Source organism: Spea bombifrons, chromosome 5 (assembly GCF_027358695.1).
Source record: "Spea bombifrons isolate aSpeBom1 chromosome 5, aSpeBom1.2.pri, whole genome shotgun sequence".
Lineage (NCBI taxonomy): Eukaryota > Metazoa > Chordata > Amphibia > Anura > Pelobatidae > Spea > Spea bombifrons.
The window spans coordinates 89,046,640-89,069,285 of NC_071091.1; the positions used below are offsets into that span (position 1 = coordinate 89,046,640).

Genomic DNA, 22,646 nt, shown 5'->3' on the forward strand with positions numbered 1-22,646 from the left:
AGCCATATAGTTTTTAACATAACGCAAAACTACAACGCACGACTACAAATTTGCAGTTGATCAAGTGAAGCTGAAGCATTTAAGAAGTAGTCATCAAACAGCAAAAGACAAAAACATCCACCTATTATGTCAATTCTTAATATAAGAGCTTTACTGTCAACAGGATAAGAATCGTCTGAGGTTGGAGAACATGTCTCGTTTGGATGGGACTCAAGTTACTATATGACATACCTCAAGGTCAGAGTCTGGAGGTGGGGACGGGTTATTGTTTCTCCTTCCTCGTCCGCGTGACTTTCCATCAGAAGAACGTCTTAATCGATCTGAATCTGAATCTTTAATTGGCGTTGATGGGCTATGGATTGTGCTGTATTCTGCTTCAAGAAAGCAAAAATAATACGAGAGAAGAAATCAGTCACATGCTGTAAATGTTGCTACCATGCATTTGCACAGTGATACATACTATAGATGTTGCCAGAATTCTAGACTATTTATCATTTATGGTATGTCAAGAATGGGGAGATGCTGTTTTTTGGTAGGGTTACTTCACTAATCCCTGTTTATGGTTATTTGTTAAAAATATGGCATTCTGTACATTTAAGGTAGCTTAATGCATTAGATGAAACATTAGCAACAAAGGAGAGAATTTAAATAATGTATACCTGCATGGATTACAGAGATAATCAGCATAGGTTTTTATGGGACCCTCTTAATCAGTAACATAATAGGGTTTATAAGACAACTTGATTGAATTTCATATATTGAATTTGAACCATATGTGTCTCATCAATGAGTTACCAAAGATGATGATCTCCCAAACAGGTCCTTCTCCCAACATGTGATGCTTGAGAGTGCCTGGTTTATACATGTGTTAATTAATAAAATAAGTCCTTCAAGTATTAAATCTTAAGCAATTTACTTAGACAGCTTGTAACTAATATCTGTACAATAAGAGGACAGAAGAGGGTAATGGGTAATAGCCAAACCATTAGGCTACAGAACAGCATCTTGTGTCCCCTTCTTCTGAAGATCCATATTGAAAACTCATATATTATCCAATACGACTATACGGGCACAACAATCTTTTAAACGTTATGAATAAATTCCCTAAAATATATTGGCAATTGCAGCAGCCAATCAGGAAATTATATATATAGTCTGTCCAAATCCTTTACTTTCTACTAGTATAGATCTCAGCGTATTACAAATTAATAGTTTCTTTAAACAGTAGGTACTTTTTACTGCTTTTAATGCTAGAAAGGGATACAATGGCTTGGCAATGTAAAGGTTAAACACTGGCATCTCATAACACTTCTGGTCCTGCCATTTTCATGACATCACTCGAAGACGGATTAAGTATAAGTGGAATATCCCTATCTGACTAATGCAAAAATAAACACACATGCTGTACAATTCTCTTATTCCTTCTGAAAATCCACCTGTGCATCTTGTCTTCTATCAAACAAGTGCTGAACGGCGTGGAAACACAAACTGATCCCCTCATCACAATGTATGTTTTACTTGAAACTCTCGAGAGCTGGAATGAGAAAATCTTCATACCACAAGAGTCCTGTTTCTCAGACAGGCCTCTGACTTCTTATTATGGAATGTTCGGATTTTCACAGCCAACTACACCACAAACATTTCATGTATTCATGCAGCGTTTCTTATAAATATAGCACACTAGAGAGAAGATATGTTTTATCGTAAACACCACCAAATTTACTCTGCAAACTGATATATGGAAGGAAGCCACACTTGGTTTATTGATGGAACATTTATTTAAGGGGCTGGTATACCTGAACTGCTTTTTGGAGGGATTTTTTTTTCCCTAAAAAAGGTAACATATGACCAGATACAATTTATTTATAGATAAAAGAGAGAGCAAGCCACCAAACTATGGGCAGTATTTAAAAGGACACTCCAGCCATTGTATGTTCTTGAAAAGTCCCCTTTACATTAACATTTTTCCTCCTTGCAAATGCATAGTGAGATTCAGAATCCCTTCATGCATTTGCCCCATCCTCCCATCCCTCAGTTTCTTGGCTTGCACGAGATGTGGTTGGCACACTTGGCACCACCAGCCTGCTCTAACGCACATTAGTATTCCAGGAAGTCTAACAAGACCCCCCATGTGCATCCTCACAAAGGACTTCCATTGCTTTCAGTTGGGAGCCTTTTTCTGGTAGGGACTGGCTATTTCAAGCATCCGAAACTGGCATGAAAATTGGACAACATGGGGGAGGGGTGCTGCAGCTTCTTCTAAATGTAAGCATGCTTTATTATATTGTTGTTTTTTTCTTTTAGCTCAAGAATGCATATTACATTATTTACAAAGTACATAATTGCATTATTTATTGAAGGGTGTAAGGGGCACCAGAACGTACCTTTAAACGAAAAATTCACTTTACGACTATACAATTACAATTATTGCCCAGTCCTATGAGGAAAAGCTGATGGTAATGTGTGTTCTGCAGGATTAAAAGCCAGAACTGTCAGCTGTTCCGTATGACTTAAAGATTGTGCTAAACCTCTTTTACAAGCTCTGTTTCCTGAAAAATGATCATTCTGAGGCCCGAAAAAAGTTTGGGCATGTCTCTCGAAAGCAACTCTGCAGCTGTGCCTTTATTTACAAGTGCACAGAACAGGCTATCCCGCTGAGCACAAGTAGACATTATTTAGATATTTGCCACCATTTGCAGAGACCTCACCATTTGTTCGAAGCAGGAAACATACAGTATATAGGTCTATCTATAAGCCTGACGATGCCTTCGCTTAGATATCAGACCCTACTTAACAATGCCGGAGGTCTTGTAACATCCACTGAAAACAGAACAGCCAAGGAATGGACCCAATTACATAGAAATTCTGTAACCGTTTAAAGGGATGCTATCATGATTTCCTTTGCCAATACGGTTTAAAGGAGGATTAATTTCTTATCCCTTTATAGCATATCTAAATAAATGTATTTCATATGCTTTTTGTTATTCAATCTGTGTCCATGTTTTAGAGCTATTTTGTACTATTTTGCCTCACAAAAGAAGAGATCATTCTGTAAACATCAGCCCTGTTCCTATCACTTTTGCTTTATCTAGAAGAAAAAAACCATGTATCTGCTGAGTTCATATGAAACCAGGCAAAGTCACAGCTCTAAAGCGCAAAGGTCTAATGAGCAGTGCCCTTTATTTCCAAGCACGTAACAGTAAAATCCAGTTCTATTACTGACTGCAGAGCATTTTAACATATTTCTCCATATGTTGCTCTTTATAAATATGGCTGAACCATCCAGTGTTTCTCTCTCCAGCTCTTAGATACTCTTCAATCCCCCATATGCATACCTGGGACCTCTCCAGTTTGACCCAGACTTGCTGGACGAAGCCCTGTTTCCCCAAAACTAGGTCAGTTTCTTCTTTCTTTGTGCTACCCTCCTATCCTACTTCCGTTCCACTCCTCATCCACTAAAGGCATTGCCACCACGCACAGATAACCCAGTGCTTCATGAAGTTTGCCAAACACCCTAAAAAACTATGTTGGGCAAAACTAGCAAGGTAAATAAAATCAAGGTGGAAATGAGCCTCTGATTATTAATTAAAATATTAATTCCACCCTCTCTAATATTGGCTTTCAAATGTGGTCATCTTAGATCTTACAACTTTCAGGTGTAGCAGAAGATACAAATCTTAAATAAAAAAATACTATTAGTCAAAAAACCAACATCAAGGTTCCATTATTGTTTACATTCTATGATCCCCATTGCCATTAGACACTTCTGTTTACATTTCACAGTTGGTCTCTGGAATTTTGCCAGATCTTGGCTAATTCATTTTCTCGTCCCCTTTCTTTGTTCTCTGTAACACCCACTATGATACTTAAAGCATCTTAAAGAAACAGTAGCACACATGCTGAGTGCTAATAGGACCGATAATAGACTACAGGAATCAATTAGGGATGCATGTTTTCTTCTCAATAAAATGCACATGGTCTTCATTAAAATGCAGAAATACAGGTTTTAACCTTTATATGGTAAAAGTAGAACATAGAAAATGGAAAACATTTGTTTTTTATCGCTAACCTTCAAATAATAATACTAATGCTCCCATGTCTAATGTCTACTCTTCCACCATACTTTTCCATGGCTTAAGTATCAGATGGTCAAAGGCAGAAATAAATACCTGTGGAGGGATCTGTAACCGCTTGGCTGGTGATACCTGACGGGGGTTCTTGGAGCTGGTAAGTGGCTGTCGTTGAGGGTGTCGTTGGGCTGGTGTTACTGCTTGTCATGTAATGTGAAGGATACTGTGAGCTATTGTAATACTGAGTATATTGACCTTGACCAAAGCCAGGATACGATGGGTATTCCTGCCACACAAAAAGTAACAAAGATTCTTTTTTAGTATGTTGCTACTTCAGAGAATGAATTCCAAAACCTAACTACAAGCACATGTGAGCTTTTCAGCATCCAACACATGGGAAGCATTGGCTGGCGACTTGTTGGTACATAAAAATAGATAGCTGTACTGGATTTCAGGGATTAATTATATCATGAAGTCATGTAGAAGATTTGATCCCATGTGTACATTCACATACAATACAAATGTAAATGGCTGTGTGAGGGTTCCACTAGCACATTAAAGAAACATATTGTAATAAGTTCCTCTGTTGTCTGCTGAAATAAAGAATTTGACTTTTTAACACACTCGCTGACTCCGGAAAACAGGATGAAGACTACAGCATGAGCTCTTGGAAGACAGAACAGAAGACTTGTATATAAATGAAATAGTCTTGTTTTTCTGGCATTTACCTGCTGGGAACTATTAAATCCAGTTGAATTTGTGAGTGAATTGCTTCCTGCATAGATCCCTGATGTGGTGGTAAAGCTGCTCCCTGAAATGAAATGAGAAAAATGCTTCAAATTACTGAAAAGTGTACGTAGACCTCCCAGAATGAAGCATCAATAGGCTCCATGTGTACTTCAGAAGCCACGGAGAAAAGCGGCAATGCTATCAAAAACAAAACACTGATTAAAAAGTCATGAGGCCACTTCTAAAGAAACACGTTAACAAACTCAGGACCGACCAACGAGAATAAATGCATCGGTAATAGGCATTATACAATTGGGAATAATACATCAGGTGTGAAAGCCATAAAGAACCATACAATATTATTACCGAGACATAGAAGCATAGAAATCGACAGCAGATAAAACCCATTCAGCCCATCTAGTCTGCCTGATTTTCATGATGTAAAGACGCAATCCTTAATCAGTCCATAGCCTTGTCTTAAACTTAAAATAACAATATACCTATCCCATGTACACTTAATGGCACACGGCCTTTCCTCTCATCTAAAGAAAGGGAAGACAAATAGAAAAAGTTGGCATTTAAGGTGGTGACTGTAATAATTGATCTAGAAAATCAGAAATCTTAAAAAAGCTTAGTAGCAGCCTGTTTTACCCTCCCCCACACCACCACCCCAGGGAAGCTAAAGCTACTGGTTGCAACTCACAGACTGTTTGGAATGCGTATTTCTCCAAAGACCAACTGAACTTACTTATCAAAATTGAAGTAGCTTTTGTGATCATTGAGATGTCAACATTATACAGAAAAACACACGCATATTAAAAAAAAGTTCTCAATTTAAAAAAAAGTTTCCGATGCACTTTAAGAATTCCATACAACGACATACAGATATGGACCCAAGGTGCGTCACTTGTTAACTCCTTACCCAATGATACTTGGGCTTCCTCACTTGCATATGGCTGCTGGTTTATATTATCTATCCAGAAAAATGAAACATATGATTATACTATATACAGCCGGACTTAAATATTTGTTGATTTATATTAAGCCACTTGACAATGCAGTTAAATTACTTCGTTTCAGAACAATCCAAAAACACGAGGGAGGTGATAATGAAATAATACATTTTCCACAACTGCTTTGTACTATTGCTATAGTGATATCCGCGTAAAATAATCCAATTCTTAACATGTTTTAAAATTAACCTTTTAACTCTGGAATAGTAACCATAAACAGCCCCTCTTATAGGACACAAAAAAGCTAATACAACAAAAATTGCAGTTTTGTTATAAATGTAAAAATGTTCATCTATCAGTATTTTGGTAAGAGTAAAACAAAAACAACAGAAAAATCAAATATTTGCAATCTGAGTCCACTATGACATCGTCTTTGGACCATTTTCAGATGAAGAAACAGATTGTAATGAGCACAAACATAAAATGTGAATTAGGCAAGCTTCTATCGCTGCGTGTTGTCAACTATGTTCTAAACTTAATTAGAGGAAACACAGAACGCCATGAAGGCTTAGCACTTTCGGTCACCCAAAAGGTTAAAAAGAGAAAAAAAATCCCAAATAGCCCTAATAACAAAATCATTGTATTGAAAAGAAGCCTTGGGGGCCAAAAAAACTGGATACAAAATTCTTAGCAAAACAAATCTCAAACATCCTGCCGATACGTCTTTATTTGTTAGATGTCACGGGCTATTCCAACTGGCTGTATGAACTACATATAGATTTCTAGGCTCATCGTGTTATATGAACTTGTTGTTCTGAGACATGAAATTGACTTAGCACATGGGAATCTCCAATATTTCACAAAAAACAATCTCTTGACCATGTACAATCTGGAATATTTTAGTCGTTTAGGTACAAATGTTTCATTTGAAGATAACGTCTTAATTAAAACCTAAACATTTAATATTTACCACTGTAATAAGGAGGAATGAACACATTCTGCAATTTATGTCTGCTTTACATTATTTATCCCAAACTTTTTATTGCTGAAATATTTCTAATTTTATTAAATATGTTTTTTTTTAAAGTTCATTTTACCTTACTAATTCTAACATACCAAAATATACGCATTATAGACTTTTCAGCTTCATGATTTTTAAGCCTGATAAATCTTCTGAAAGGCCATAGTAATTTAGAGAGAGGAAAACAAGAAGAAGAAGAAAAAAAAAGAGTATTTTAGTTAAAATTCCTTGCTTGGCGTAACGTTTGTACTGTTCGGAGAACAAGATTTTAATTCAGTGTTCTCCTTATCCCTAAATCCTGAGAAGATTACAGAGACCGTAGCAAACCTGAAACAGATTGCTAATGTGTGGCCCCATTAAACGTCATTGGCATAAGGACACAGCAAAAATGTCTACAAAGCAACTGTGCCCTTCTGCCACTTTTTTTTTAAAGTCACGGGATATTTTTTTGCTTAGGGAATGCGAGATCCTTTAAATGGCTAGTTACACGTTACTATTTCAGCACAGGGGTACCGCGTTCTGCAATCCGATGTTACTTCTTTAGCAGTGAAAGTGATAAAATAAGGAGTGAAAAGCTTTAAGCTCAGATCACAAAAGCACAACATTCTCTAGATTTCGGGGGGACGCGCACTTCTATTTTTGGGCTGTCGGTTTAGAACATAAATTGCACTTTAAGATTTCGAACAGAAGTTCATTTGCTTTCTATAATCAGCCCTCCTTGCCAAGGGCTATGTCTATCATCAGCGTACAATATATGTGGCAGAAGTTGAAGCAATCCACTGGGGGAAACTCTATGAAGGCCAGATGGGCTTTTAATCCTGCATCCTTTTTTTTCTTCTCCCCTTCCTATGTTTGCTGCTGTTCAGACATCATTTGCACTGTTTTGAAAACGTCTTGCTCTTTTCCTGGCCATTAGACACAAGCACAAAGTACATTCCCCCCGGTTTAAAAAAAAATCCGTTTTCATTAAAAGGCCCCGCTAGGCAAACTTTAAGGCAGAAAATAAGAGATCCAACCTAGGCTAATATATTTTAAAATAAATAAGATCAACCTTAAAATTAATATAAAATTCAATGATGTATGCCAATATGATTGGAAAAAAATGTATACGTTCCACGCAAGCCCTACAAAACAAACGGACAATAAACACAGCCGTTTATATTGCGTCTTTTTCCCAGTTTGTAAAAATATCCTCAACTTTTTTCTGTACTACACAAACACTACATACATTGAAGATTTACGTCATACATAAATGTAAAAACCACAAAATCTGTTTTATGGGTTTTTTTTTTTTTAAATATAATTTTATGCAAAATTCCATAATGAAAAACGTGTTCTATATGAAAAGTAAAACCAATTACAAGAAGCACTTTTTTTTTTTTTATCAGGGCAACTGAAGGGCACCTCTACAAACTCCATAAAGTGTTTTCACTCCAACCATCTGTAACGCAGATCAAGCAGAGTGTGCTCACTTAAGGGAATTTGTATCAGATGGTTACCCCAGCCCTACTGCAGTTGCTTAGCTAACGGTTCAAAGGGAAAGACGTCTCTCCTCTTTTTGACAAGCACAAAATCAATATACATTAAGAGCTGCCAAACAGAAGTGCTGTGTCTCCTAGTTATTAGGACATCAGCAATCGTCACTAGTTCAGTTTGATGGAAAGTAACAAAAAACTCAGGAAACTTGTGGAATTCTCTACTATTTTATAAAGAAATAAAGAGAAATATAGAATTTGATGGCAAATACGAATCATTCGGCCGATATAGTCTGCCCATTTTTACACATTTAACATAGCGTGCACTTTCATTGTAAACAAGGCAAAACAATTTATTGTTAAAACATAAAATACATACACAAACATGCATAAATATTGTATTTTTTAATAACAACTTAAAAACATGAGAAAAAGTTCCACTGTTCCAATACTATTTTTGGAATCCGAAAAAAATAAATAAAACATTTGATGCAAATAGGCACGATCATGCTAACGTCTAACAGGCAAACTGATAATAACAATAGTAATTATACATATATGAATTAAGCTTTTACCTACCTTGCATTTGATAACTGTATGGAGCTTGTCCGGGTTGGGGGGCACTGAAGCTTGATGCGTAGCTGAGAAATCCTGTCTGTCCTGGTGACTGTGATTGCGGTAATCCACCTTCAGTCTTGATTCCTGCCCATAATGCACCTAAATCAGTTTGTGATATCAGATCCATGTGTCCAGACACCAGCAGATATAGAAAAGAACAATGGGCACAGACAGGGAGCGCCTGGCTTTTTGGCTGCTATGGTCATTTAGTATCTGGCTGAGGATAATTAGAGTGGAGTTCCAGATATTGCTTATCTTTGCCAATAAACACTAGTATTGGAATACCAATGTTTTAACTACATGCTCCAGATAATTAAGGGTCGGTATACAGAACAGTGAAGTTCTCCAGTGTTTAAGCCCTTTTTCCTTGCCCAATTCTTTGGAGGGTGATACCCATAAAATGTTATTGTGGTGCAAAGTTTGAAAAGCCGTCTTATAAGCATCTCAACTAATGGTAGTGTCAGCAGAACATATCACCAGATGTCATATTAATTAAACCATGAGAAATAAACTAATTATTATTATTCTATTAGTAACATAAATATTATGTATTTCAACACATTTGAAGACGTGACCTGGCAAAACCTCCAACCAGAAGACATAGAAGAAAGTGTGTCTGGGTTGTGATCCACTAACATAGATGGTAAGCTGATTTACTTAACTGTCTTTTAACTGATAAAACTAGAATTCATCGCAGTTAGGCTTCAGACATATAAAAATGAATATTGCTTCCTACATGAAAACATTGTTAGTGCTTCATTGTATTGGATTGGCGGAATCTAATCCTGGGTTACAATGTAGCAAGGATCTTTACCAAATCAATTTGGGTCTGTGTGTATCTATCTATCTATCTATCTATCTATCTATCTATCTATCTATCTATCTATCTATCTATCTATCTATCTATATATATATATATATATATGTATATATTTATGTATATATGTGTGTGTGTGTGTGTGTGTGATGTGATTTTAAATAATCAAGCAACCTAGAATCTACGTTCTAGACGGGAAAAATGACTTTCCAAGGCTTTTACTCATCACTCATCACAAACTCAAATTCTAAAAGCCCAAGTGCAATCCAATCAAATCCAGTCTAGACACAAATGGCCAAAATGGAAATGGAAATAGAATTGAATTTTATGTAATGAAATAATGAGCCGCATTCAATAAATCAACTATAACCGTAGTGAACATTACAGCAAACTTTAGTGCTCAACATTGTGATTAAACAAATAGCTGATATATTTAAAGATGTTAGATGTGGAACTATAAATAAATAAAACAAATAATAATTTATTTCCATTTAAAACAATCGCATATATAGGTTACGTTTTGTAGCAATTACAATTCTTATAACCGAATGAACTGGAGCAAACACATTTTTCTTCATTTCCTGTTGTGTCTCGCACAGGCATCGACCAAAATCTTGTACATTTTTTTAAAAAAATCTCTTAGAAGAGTTGAAGAGTAGGTTCTATGGCTAATACCCTGAAAAGTTATACTATAATGTCAGGACTTTTTGTCTCTAGGGATTTGTCCAGATCTTTCCTTAATCCCTTGTGTGTTAAAAGCAAGTACGGAAAGACATGTTTGCACAATATACATACATACATTTGTGAATGTCAGCACATCTACATAAAGGAACATGCCGCAGATTTGCTGTAGTAGAAAGTAGAACCATTAACTAAATGTAAAAAAAAAAAGCTAAAAACAATAATAAAGATTGATTGTACCTGTAGTGATTTGCTTTTAAAATGATTAGCAAGCTAGTACAGGCTTATTTGGGGCATTGGAGATATGTTACTTAGAGTACTAGAAACCCTAAGGTCAGCACTAACCATGAGTTGCAAGTCAGTACTGTTAAGGACACAGCGGCGTATGCTTTGACTAGTTGGCAGGAAGAGTTGGCAGGAGAGTTTGCTGGAGGAGAAGTGTGATTTTTAGCCCCTCACTTCACTATTCATTATGAAGGACCAACACTGGCAGGTTTCTTCGGCAAGAAGAGCTTAGCTGGCCGTCTGTATAATATATATGGGTCAAGAGACGCGGAAGAAATCTCACTGATTGAATGCAATATCAAGGGCAAGCCAAGCTCTTCCTGCAGCAAAAGCTCACTGGGGTTGGACCTTCATATTGTATAGTGATGTAAAGCCGTTGACACCACAATCCTCCTGCAAATTCTCCTGTAGACTCATCCTTTAGTGAATAGACTTATGTAGTCTGTATTCTGTTACGAAATACCCAGCCTTTGTACTGCTCGGCTAACAAATCACACAAACTGTCCCGTTCCTCTCTGATACAAATCTGTTGCTTGCTGATATCACAGAATTTCTGTAAACCCTGAAAGCACAGACCTTAGCTCTATCTAGAACAGAAATAGATTTCTGATTTTATTTTTAACTCACTGAATGCCAGCAGGATGAGCAACATAGCGCTGTTTAAGAATGCATAGAATGACACATTGAATGGGTGTGACAGACTGCTTACCATAGGGTGGGATTCCATAAGGCTGTCCCGGTTGGGGGTATGCAGCATATGCTGTTGTTTGTTGCATTCCCGTCGGAAACTGAGTCTGACCATACGCAGCCATAGTTTGGGAGGAAGGGGTAGGCAGAATATGTGGGTAAGCTCTGCTATTTATGAAAAATAACAAAAAAGAAACACAATGCATTGGAAATTAAAGATGGTATTGTAACATTTCACTGTAATTAGTTAAGTAATTTTATTCAAATTTTTAGGCCATTTTGGCAATTGCAAATCATTTTTAGAAGAAAGATTATATCGGATAATTAATCATACCGGTTACAGTATGTATTCAACGAACTTCGGGACCTACACAAAACATTTGCCAATGCATTCTTAAGGAAGGAGCGGCCACATTGATGCATTGCAAGATATTACAATCATTCCCGAGAATGGAATGGCAATACGTATAATCGTACAAATAATAGCGTTATAGGATTAATTGATAGTTTTATTATTGCATAGAAAATGAAATCTTACTTGGATGGATATATTTGTGGAGAAAACTGGTGTGTCTGTCTTGGGCTAAATCCACTGTTTCCAATAACTCCATGTAGACAGGAAAAAAAGGAAATTAAAAATTAAACACCTGTACAGACACAAAGACTAAACATAGTAGGGTATAGTTAAGGAATGGTAAAGCATTTAGGAATAAAAAAAAACATTCTAATTCTTATAAATGGAGCATTTTCACTGAAATGTTCACTTTCCAATTTACTTCACACACTCTTGTGTGTACTAATCGTCATTTTAAGAAACCATTAGAAAAAAATGTTGGGTAAAAAATGCAAACGTACATAATTTTAATTTGGTGCACCAAATACTTAAATATAAATCAACATGGAGAAAGGGAGTGACAATGATTCATCGTTTGGTCTTTTAGTTATAAAATTACTCAGACACGTGTCTTTTGTTTTTATAGTTTAGATGAACTAATCCAATCTATTGTTAAACAATAGAGAAAATCTGGTAAGTGTGTATTTTAAGGTCTTTAATTACATTATGTCTGAATGGGCATAGACATGTTGGCATTATAGTAGCATCATTCTTGGCTGTCCTCTTTTTTGTGAAAACAATTCCCCTGATGCTTATATGTCTATGTAAGGTATACGTATGCTTTCGTTGTATGATTCCAAATATCATAGTCTGAAAAATAGACAGAAAACCTGGAGAAACCACATGCATCTCTTACCTGACCCTGAGTAGTTGTCTAATGAACCGTCTGCAGTCGTAGCTGCAATATCAGCGCTGCTCATTGGCTCAGTTTTAACTGAAAAGGAAAAAAAAAAGACATAAACACAACACAATTGGATGAAAAATTCATGAAGCTGTCAAAGATAAACACAGGCTAAAACAAGAAGGTCTTGAAGAATGGACTTAAGTTTGCATCTACACTAGATATAAAGCCGGTAATGGGGAGAGATGTACTAAAGTGAGATAGGTTAAAGAGTTTCAAGAAAGATGCTCAAGTCATCTTGTTAATGGCCTGAGATCTTTAGCTCAGGCTTGTATACACCTAGAGCGATCATACCTGCATAACTCAATGCCTGATGCATTGCCTTTTCCTATAGAGTCTGCCACATGCAACCAGCCATAGCCATAACTGATTATAAACACTAATCAATATAGTAAGGATCAATGAGGCACTCAATAATACGGATAAAGGAATTGTGTCCAAATAGGATTGCAAATTTGTTAAGAAATACAGAAGAAAAACTGCAAAAAAAATGGCTCAATTATTATTTGCCAGAACTTTTTTGCCTAAGAAATAATAAAATCTATATATTACAACTACCACTACAGTATAGCAACAAGCTATTTTACTGCCATCACGTTATTTACAGCGTCAACAAGTTGTAAAAGCTAATAACATGCCAAAGTTTATATGCCTGACTTCCAAAAATAAAACTTCCTAAAATCAAAAATACTTGTACTATAATTGGTTCTCCTGAAATCTTCGGTTAGCCAAGTTTAATTGCATTTGGGGAGAAGCAGAGGGACACTCAATAATGAATTACTGCTAGGCTTATATAAAGGTATAATTTGCACAAAATATCACTGTTTTATTACTAAGTAACACATTGGGATGTTTTAGATCTGCCATGTCTAACTTGGCTTGTGGCTAATGGCTTCAGAATAATACCGGGGTGGGTTAAATAAGCCAAAGAGTCAGGGTGGTAGATAAATGAAACGGCCCCACGTGAGGGAATTTAAACATCCATGGGATAGGCATAAAACTATCCTGAATCGAAGACACGACCAAGGACTGATTAATCTCTGAATCTTTAACAGAGAAAAACAGGAAGACATGGGAGGCATAGCTCTTATCTGTCATTTCTATGTCAGACAGACTAATAGCGGTAGAAATAGTAATATATACAAAATTAGAATTCACAAATGGAAGGAGAGAAGTCCATTCCACAAAAGAATAAAAAAAGATTTATAAAAGATTAATTTTGATAAAGACAGTAGGACCAGATACAGATAAGCTATATTCTGCTAGGACAGAAACACATCTACTGAAGGCACGTTCACTCAATGATATTATTGTTGGCTCATGATAAACCCACTAACGCTTCTTTGGCTATGTAGGACCTAGATGTATCAGAGTATGACACAGAAAAGAAGTTCAATGACACATATTAAATGGAAAAATCCTCTCAGATTGAATTCAGAAACCCCTAAAAAACAACAGGCAGAAATGATTACCTATATGCATAAGCATGGTACCCATCAGTGGTGTGCAATATGGACACATGGTCTTTTCCTGTGACTAATTAGTTTTGAGTCTAACATTGTTTCTGTTTAATGCACTACTATGTTTAGCAATGCAATGAATGCGGGGAATTCTTCATAATTAATGGACCAGCCCGTTTAGACATGTGTAGTCACCTAGGGGACATGATGTTTACATTGTAACAATGATTTTAAAATAAAATTGTCTTTACTGTATGTGAAGAAATGGTAGCTAGAAAGACAATGTGGTTGATTTTTCCATCACTGAAATAGTCTTAAGAACTTGTAGACTATCTTACAGATTTGCATTATATGACGTATGCTAATAGAAGCCATGATGATGGGTGACATAAAAACACTGCTTTAAAAAATAACAGTATATTAAAATATAATCTTGATAGTGGCATGTCAAGGATCACAAATTACCAGGGCAACATAAACAGAAGCAATCATGGTCTTATAACTATCCTCGGGCTCCTAAAGTAATGATGTGAACTTAAATGATTTACAAAAAAATAACATGCCATTTTCAACACAGCAGCTTTATTATGGTAGACAGTAAGTCTAAAAGCTGTATTTTTGCAACAAGAAAATAAGTAGAATAAGTTTTCACAGGTTGTTCGGTATGAAAGTGAAGTCCTGGAATAGCCAAGGTGGAGGGGAGGCATGAACTGGCATTAGATAAAACAGGAGTGCATTCAGGAGGTGCCCCTGGAAGGATCAAGGGGTGGCCTAAGTGAGACTTAATTGGAGGTTGATCACACTCCCAGAAAAGATCCCTGACCACCTGCCCCATTCATTGAGGTATCTTGCATACTGATGTAAAAAGGGATGGATGACTAGTGCTCTTAGATGTGTTGGGGTTGGTTTGTCAGGAGTGCAGACAACTCCTAATTTGGTGGACGCATTTATTGTCAGATTCCACAAAAGGATAGTTTTGACCCACCATGCAGTGAAATTTAAAGCCACTTTCTCTTGGGAGTCATGGACAGTCGTAGGTATTTACACCTGTATTAGCTGCTTCAGTGAAAGATTCGAAAAATGTCTACAAGTACAACAATCAAAAATGTATTAACAGCATGTTTAAAATAAAGTAAGACATAACACAAAAACATTTTTCCAATTAACTCATCTTTAAAACCCTTTCTCAAATGTGGGCAACCTGCAGGTCCCCAGCAACTGTCAGACTACAAGTCCCATGATCCACCACAAGTCACTGCTGGATGGTAGCAGACTGCGTCTCTCTGAACTGGACTATAAAGACTATAGACGTATGTGTTAAGAACCAGTGCCCCTACACACAATCTGAAAATGCCCAAAAGTCTTAAGTGCCTCCAAGTACAACAAGAACCTTCAGAAATACGACATACTAATCATGTAAACACACAATTGGTGCCAAGGCCTATCTGATATACAGAAATATAACACAATTCACGTATTTTTCAATGTTGGTTCATAAAAAACGAACAAACCTGCAGAGGTCTGCGTATTGGCACTTAGCAGCCAGTCTGCAGTGTTCAGAAGAGTCATGTTGTCCCCTAAAGGGAAAACGCAAACAAAAGAACCCATCGGCATCATTTCAAACATATCTTAAAGAAAACTTTTTTTAATCTCAGTGATACATGGTCATATCTTAATACGCTTTCACTCCTCTTCTGGTTTCTCTGGAAGGGAAGCTACCAGTGATTAGTTCAAAGAAATGCATTTAAAAAGTGAGTGTCTCAGGATAAACACTGGATTCTCATTATGTGAGTTGAAGGTTTTCCCTGTACCTATTATTGAGATGACAGGTAACTTTTCCCGGCCAATAAGTCTTTCTGCTGGCTGAGAAAATATAATTATATTTTTTCATGCTTTATATTACCGTATATCTATGACATTTTTATATATAAGCTCCTTCTAATAATCACAGTAAAAATTTACTTTTTGCAACGATGCAAAAATACTAGAGTAAATAATTTCTATGTATTTATATCTGTTCTAATGGAATAAATGCAACCTGAGAAATGTTCTTCGCATTTTCAATATTTATACATCACAGTTACCATAATCCATATTGACCAACTTTGGGGTTTCTAATCAAATGCCACCTGTTTTAAAATAATTGACTATTGAACTTCATGGATGTTCTTAGTTGTCGTCAAAATTTGATGTAACACGTTACAAACCTGATTTTCTTATATTTACCATATGTCATTTAAGGTTAAGTTAAGAGAAACAGTAGGTGAAGACAACCAAAGTAAAATCAGCGTATACGACTTTACATAACAGTGGGTAGTTACTTTAAATTTGCTTAGATTTACTGAGATTTAAAAGATAGTGTAATTAAAGGTACTAAAATACAAACAGCAAGTTTGGAAATACCTTTTGCAACTTTTTTCTAGAATGCTTTGTTTTAAAGCATTAGAGAGATCAGGAAGTTATGTGTGCAAGGGAAAATGGCGTCCCACAAACCAATGAACAGTAATACATATATATATATATAAATTATTGTATGCTCTGCCAAAGCTTTATGAAACTTGCATATACCTGTTTATCTATTGTAATGCATATATCCTATATATATCCTATAGAAACCTAACATTTGTCAATTTTAAATGAAGCATGCCAAACAACGCAAGATAATAATTTTGTCGATTGCGTTTCTTGAAATACATATTTTATTACAAGAATGAGAATAATAGGTTCAAAGCAAAGCATGTGGTTGTTATATTGTGAATTTCAGCCACAGGTTATGAAATAGCAGTTTACTGTAGAAATGCCACGTTCTCTTTTCGTTTCAAAACTTCCATATTATTCTTTTAATAAAAGATTTAAAAATACATTACAAACGTTACCTGAAGATAAACAAATGCATTACATACAATGTAAAAATACAAAATGTGTCCATGATCATATTCATCTGGGACAAAATATGTTCATAGCCATGACGTAGGATTAAAATACTCATGAGTGTCTCATGAGTAATAATGAGTTGGGGACACTTCCAGGGCACCATAAAAAAGCAAACACCTAAACATATTAAATGTATTAATGGACCCCTGTAGTGATGAGGTTAAAGACTCTCATGGTAATCCTGACCTTTTTAAATCAGTACTTAATGATCCACAACTATTCAATGAAGCTTTGGTCACTGAAATCTAACATTAAAATAAAAAAATAAACAACCTTCCTTGTGACAGTCTATTATCCCTGTAAAACCCTGAATTGATTAAAAACACTGCCTATTAATTATTTCATGTTACTGGTATTTATGACTAGTTTGTTAAAGCCTATCCCCAACAGGATGATAACAGACAACAAACTCAATTAATAAATATAACATTTTCAAACGGGAAGCCGTTAATTGCCTTACAATTGAGTGACTTGAATACCAACCTGATATTAACAAGATTCTTAGTAATTACTTTGTAATTATAATTACAATATAGTTTGATTGTAAGCTCTATGGGATCAAGCTGATTTAGCTGAACAGACTGAATGTATTCTTATTAAACACTTGCACGTGATGGACTATGCTAATAAAGCACAAATACATAAAAATTATATTCTTTAGAAAAGCATTCCTAAATCCTAACTCATATATATATATATATATTATAATTTTGCACAGATCACGCTTATCCATGAATTATTTCTGAAAATTACAAAAAAACAGATAAGTCCTAGTAGCTATATAAAATACATTTTAATTTGGAGAAAAGAACAGGTTTACTGTAACTTACCCTCTGTGCCATTTGGTGTCATGGAATTGTTGTTGATGTGAGAGTTATCAAGGCTTGGACCGCCTGGAGAATCACTGTTACCACTAAGACGACTCTGTGGACTTGCTAGATCCTGCATTTCCATAGACCTGCAACGTGGAACCAAATTTCACTTTGGAGCAGAGTACCACAGTTGAAATATTAAGATCCTTGTGTGTTAAACATCAGAACACAATATAGTCTACATGGTGCACAAGGTATGGAAGTAATCAGATTTCCTTCAAGTGTATCCTATTCTTTCCAGAGCATGTTGGTGAATCCTTCTAAGAATATAATCAAGGCAACCCTAATTGAGCATAAAAGGCTGTGCTGTTTAAACGATCTACTGCTGGTACAACTAGGCCTAGCTACACGTGTAGTAAACATCTGCTTTGCGTCCATTCATTATTCAATACCACGCAGAGATTTGTTTAATGCCTTGCAACATTTCTTTAATCACACTGTAGGTTCACAAAACGGTAACATTATTTAATGTAATCTAATCAGCACGATAGGGCCAATCATATTAAACGATACTTCAGAAACGCCAACCAGTTTTAAGTGCATGTTAGCAATACGCCAGGAGGAAAATAAGCCTTTGATGTCACAGAGACTATTTATGTGTGACTAATGTGAAACCATATTGAATTTGTACAAACAGATTATGGTTCAATCATTATTCCTCCCTTCTTTCTAATCTGGATAGTAATTGACATTATCAACATATTAGAGTAAACAATTTACTATTATTAGCACTCAGCACCCACAGCCTCCCATGATTTATCTTTCAATTGTACTTAAAGGGTCGACAAACACTTGAAGCCATTGATGTTAGGTTGTAGTCCTCTGACTGGGAATGAGGCATTCATGATGCACATGTTTACTCTGGCAAACCAGTTAATTGTTCCCCAGTTTCCGTTGAAGCAAACGCAGCATTAAACATTATTATGTCTGCTGGTTGTTTGCTCTGAGGATTACATAAAGCGTGGCCAATTCTAAATGGATAAAGCCAACATACAGGGGATCCGTACTGGCTTTAGTTTGCTTTAGCACTGTTGGGTAGCTCAGCTGTCACTTAGGTAAAGACCGCAGATAACAATGCGTTTCGAGAGAAAGCACGTCATATTATCATCTCGGAATTCGAGAAATAAATTATTCCAAACAGCCCACGAAAAACGATTATTAGCTGTAAATAATTATTCTAGAATATGTATTTTTATAAAACGTGCTCAAACATGATGTTAAATGCATAATTTCTGTTCATAGCACACCAAAAAATAGTCGTTTTAGATATTTTAGTACTTTTAAAATAAATGCTAATAATTTATTAATATTTTACAACTTTAATGCTAGTGAATTCAAATGTATCTACCCTCATTGTTTCTAGATTAGAGATATGCATTAAAAAATAACATTACAATGACAGTAGACATTAAGATAAATATGCAAATATAACAATTTATAATATATTGGCTAATAAATACTATTATTTTTAATTTACAAAATGTGTGTGTTAATCTTATGGGAGGAAGCACTTTTTTGTAAAGGTTAATGATGTTTTCTGTCTATTTATAGCAATTAGAATATGTCATGCTAATTATAACTTTGAGTTTAAAATAATTTACACCAAACCATTGCCACGACATAGTTCACATTGTATGTGCAAATGATCAATTCACGTAAAAGGAAAAACTGTTCCTTTTTGTACACGTAATGCACGGGGACAGTTTTACAACATTTTAACTTACAAATATGTGGCATTCCCACTACTCACATTACACAATAAGACTAAGGCATTTAAAAAACAGTGCACAGTTGCGGAGTTACGGTTCAAGGGGAGTTACACGTGTATATATTATATTGATGGCATACTTAAACCTAAAACTGATCTAATTACAGAAATAATCAGGATCTCATGGAACCACCTTCAAGAAGTAAATATAGAATAATAAAATAAAAGAGATCACTGAACAAAACAGAAAAACAAAGAAAAAATTGGTAAGACTATTATATATATATATATATATAAACTTTTTTAGAGTTTAGAAACATAAATCCCCACACAATTATATTTGACGTAAAAGCCCGTAGAACTGATACTTAAATATCAGGCTTCTGTCCTGTTACACCTAGAACATTATCAACGATCATTTGTTATGGAAGACAAGGTGGTTTTCCTTACCTGTGATTTGGGGAAACAGCAACATCTGAACAGGTCTGAGGTTGTTGCACCTATGAGTTACAAAATGAAGGCTTTGTTAGTGGCAAACCCACTCTTAGTCGGAATTTGTGGCAGGATGGCAATATCGTTAGCCTAATGTTAGTGTGACCAAATGCAGAAGAGGACACTGTTGCAGGAAAGTCATATTGTTAGGACTCTCAACTGTGGATTCTCCCTGCTGTTCTCCTCCTCTTTCTCCCCGTCAGGGGGAAGGCAGCCAAATGGCAGGGATAGTGATTCATCATTGGCCTATGACAGCTGCAAAATGGATTACCCCTCCCCCAATCAACATGCAAAGCAGTTTTTGTAAGGTAGTTAAGACAAGGTGCTTGGAAAAGGTAGCTATTAAAGGAATACGCATGTGGAAGAGAAGTATCTAAACCATTAAACCCACAGCAGCATCCTCAAAGAATCTTTCATCTTCTGTTATCACTGGATGAAATACATCCCCCTTCCACACTTTAACTCTTGACTGTGTCCTAATCTTATCAACTTGAGTTTCCTCGATTTGTTAGTAGGCATTTTAATTTCAGCACAACTGGTTTCTGGATTGCTCAGGAAAACCGGAATTATCCTTTTTACAGTAGCCCTCTTTTTTAAATACTAACTAGACAAACCTGAAAACCACACATTTTGGAGTAAACACAGAAATGTGATGTAAACAATTGAAAATTCTATGATGTTTAATCAGAGCTTTCAGCAGTTTTCCAGCAAGTGTTTTTAAACTAAGAGAGCAAAACAATCGTGCCAGCGCGGGTCAATATTTCTACCACATACAGATTGTAGTAAGTCTATAGAACATGTTATATGTGGCTGGACAAAAAATATGTTTGGAGAAGGTTTGTTGGAAAAGGTACTAATATTATTATTTACGAGCCCAAAGCAGACACATATAGCTTCTGCTATGAGAACATATGTATATCCAAAGATTGTTCCTCAGCCAGCTGTTGTTGCAATACGGCTTTTGTGGTACCATCCATCATACACAACCATACATTGGCTGGCTGAAGAGGTCACAAAGCCTAGTGCCAAGACAGCTCATGGTCCACAGTGTTACTAGGCCTACTGTAGACAGGTGATAAAAATCCAGGTGAAGAAAGGTTTTAAAAGACTTGAAACCAGCAACAAACACTTCACAACAGAAAGGTCTGCATCGAAAAACTTTGATGTGCATTTTCACTCAACCTGAATGAACTGAGATCTCTTTGATGATCACAACACAAAAGGATAGAGATGAGGCATTTTAAGTGCAACATAACCAGTTGAGCAAATTTCACTTCTGTGTCTGTTTTTTGTCTTTCACAGATGCTATTCTTTAAACAGTCGAAAGGAAAATAAAACACAAGTCGTCAAGTTTTAGTAAACCACGGGAGAAGACATTTCTGCCTTATTCACAGAGGCAATTATAACTTGTAATGTAGAAGCCAAAACAATATGGCCTGCAGATACAACTTGCTAAAGAAAACATAACCCTGGGAACATTAAAAGGATATAACAATGCTTCATTAGCGTGTGTGACACAATAAATTGGTGCGGTAATCTAACACTAGCAAATAAGACTGAACCCTTTCAATACATTTTAATGAGAATTTAATATTAACAAACACTTCAATGTTATATCAATTATCTTTCTGCGAAATATGGTCTGTCATAGGTAAAATATTTGTACTGGGTTTATCCTTAAAACAATTTGAATATTCTGGAACAAATATTGGCATACATATATATTTATTTGAATTTTCTGCATTAAAAATATATTTAGTCATGACTGATGGCATCCTTTACTTAACTGAGGGAAGAGGCATATTCTGAGTGTATTTAGTTAATAGACTTTCTAACGTGTTGATGCAATGCTGAATAGTACACAAGACCTTATAGGTTAACTGGTGATATTGCAGCCTTATAATTCACAACCATGCAGACTAATAAGGTCATATTAATCTAAGAATACAGCATTTAGAAACAGAATTTCAAGAAAAATAAATGCTAATAGACTATAAGCTCACAAGAGCAAGGCCCTCTTCTCCATCTGTATGCCAATTATGTATATTGCCACTGTTAATATTTTTGTTAATTTTCACTGCGATATTGTAATAGTGCTACGATCCCCTAAGACTTTCTAAATAACATGTAATAATTTTAACTTAAAATAAGTACATTTTTTATCTTAAATGTAAGGATGCCTTCAAAATAATTTCAGTGGCCTTCTCATCCATCTTGTTCCAAATCCTGTGCACTAAAATATCTCAAAGCTATTTGCTAAATCATATTTCTGTCACCTGTATATTAAAACGTGTGATTGCCACACAGACCTGCATATTATATCACTACAATTTCATTTAACCATGAAAAGTGAATTGACGTGACCCCTAACACTAGGTACGGGATATCTGTATTTAGGTGTATAAAAACTATACAAAAAAAGTCAAGTGATTTATTTGTATTTAAACCCATATGTTCTGTGTTACCAAATTATGAAGAAATGACTCCTTAATCAAAATAACTTTAAGATAACTAATCCTCACTTAGGCTGGTCAGCTGAGTCCACATAG

The 22,646-nt window shown here is 35.7% G+C and overlaps 1 protein-coding gene across 14 annotated transcripts in view; it reads right to left on the minus strand.

The window, feature by feature from the left end:
- EYA1 (EYA transcriptional coactivator and phosphatase 1) overlaps nt 1-22,646 on the minus strand; it is a 49,149-nt gene that overhangs the window by 23,805 nt on the left and 2,698 nt on the right. Inside the window, exons 2-11 of one of the 14 annotated variants that reach the window (XM_053466895.1) lie at nt 20,056-20,105; nt 17,856-17,983; nt 15,603-15,668; nt 12,587-12,664; nt 11,875-11,941; nt 11,359-11,504; nt 8,828-8,965; nt 4,799-4,881; nt 4,170-4,356; nt 232-374 (exon numbers count right to left, since the gene is read on the minus strand). In XM_053466895.1, coding sequence (XP_053322870.1) covers nt 232-374; nt 4,170-4,356; nt 4,799-4,881; nt 8,828-8,965; nt 11,359-11,504; nt 11,875-11,941; nt 12,587-12,664; nt 15,603-15,668; nt 17,856-17,979 — 1,032 coding nt within the window. In that variant the 5' untranslated portion in view covers nt 17,980-17,983; nt 20,056-20,105. Of the gene's footprint in view, nt 1-231; nt 375-4,169; nt 4,357-4,798; nt 4,882-8,827; nt 8,966-11,358; nt 11,505-11,874; nt 11,942-12,586; nt 12,665-15,076; nt 15,177-15,602; nt 15,669-17,855; nt 17,984-20,055; nt 20,252-22,646 lie in introns of those variants that run through there. The other 13 variants (XM_053466898.1, XM_053466897.1, XM_053466900.1 and 10 more) reach the window with 13 other exon arrangements.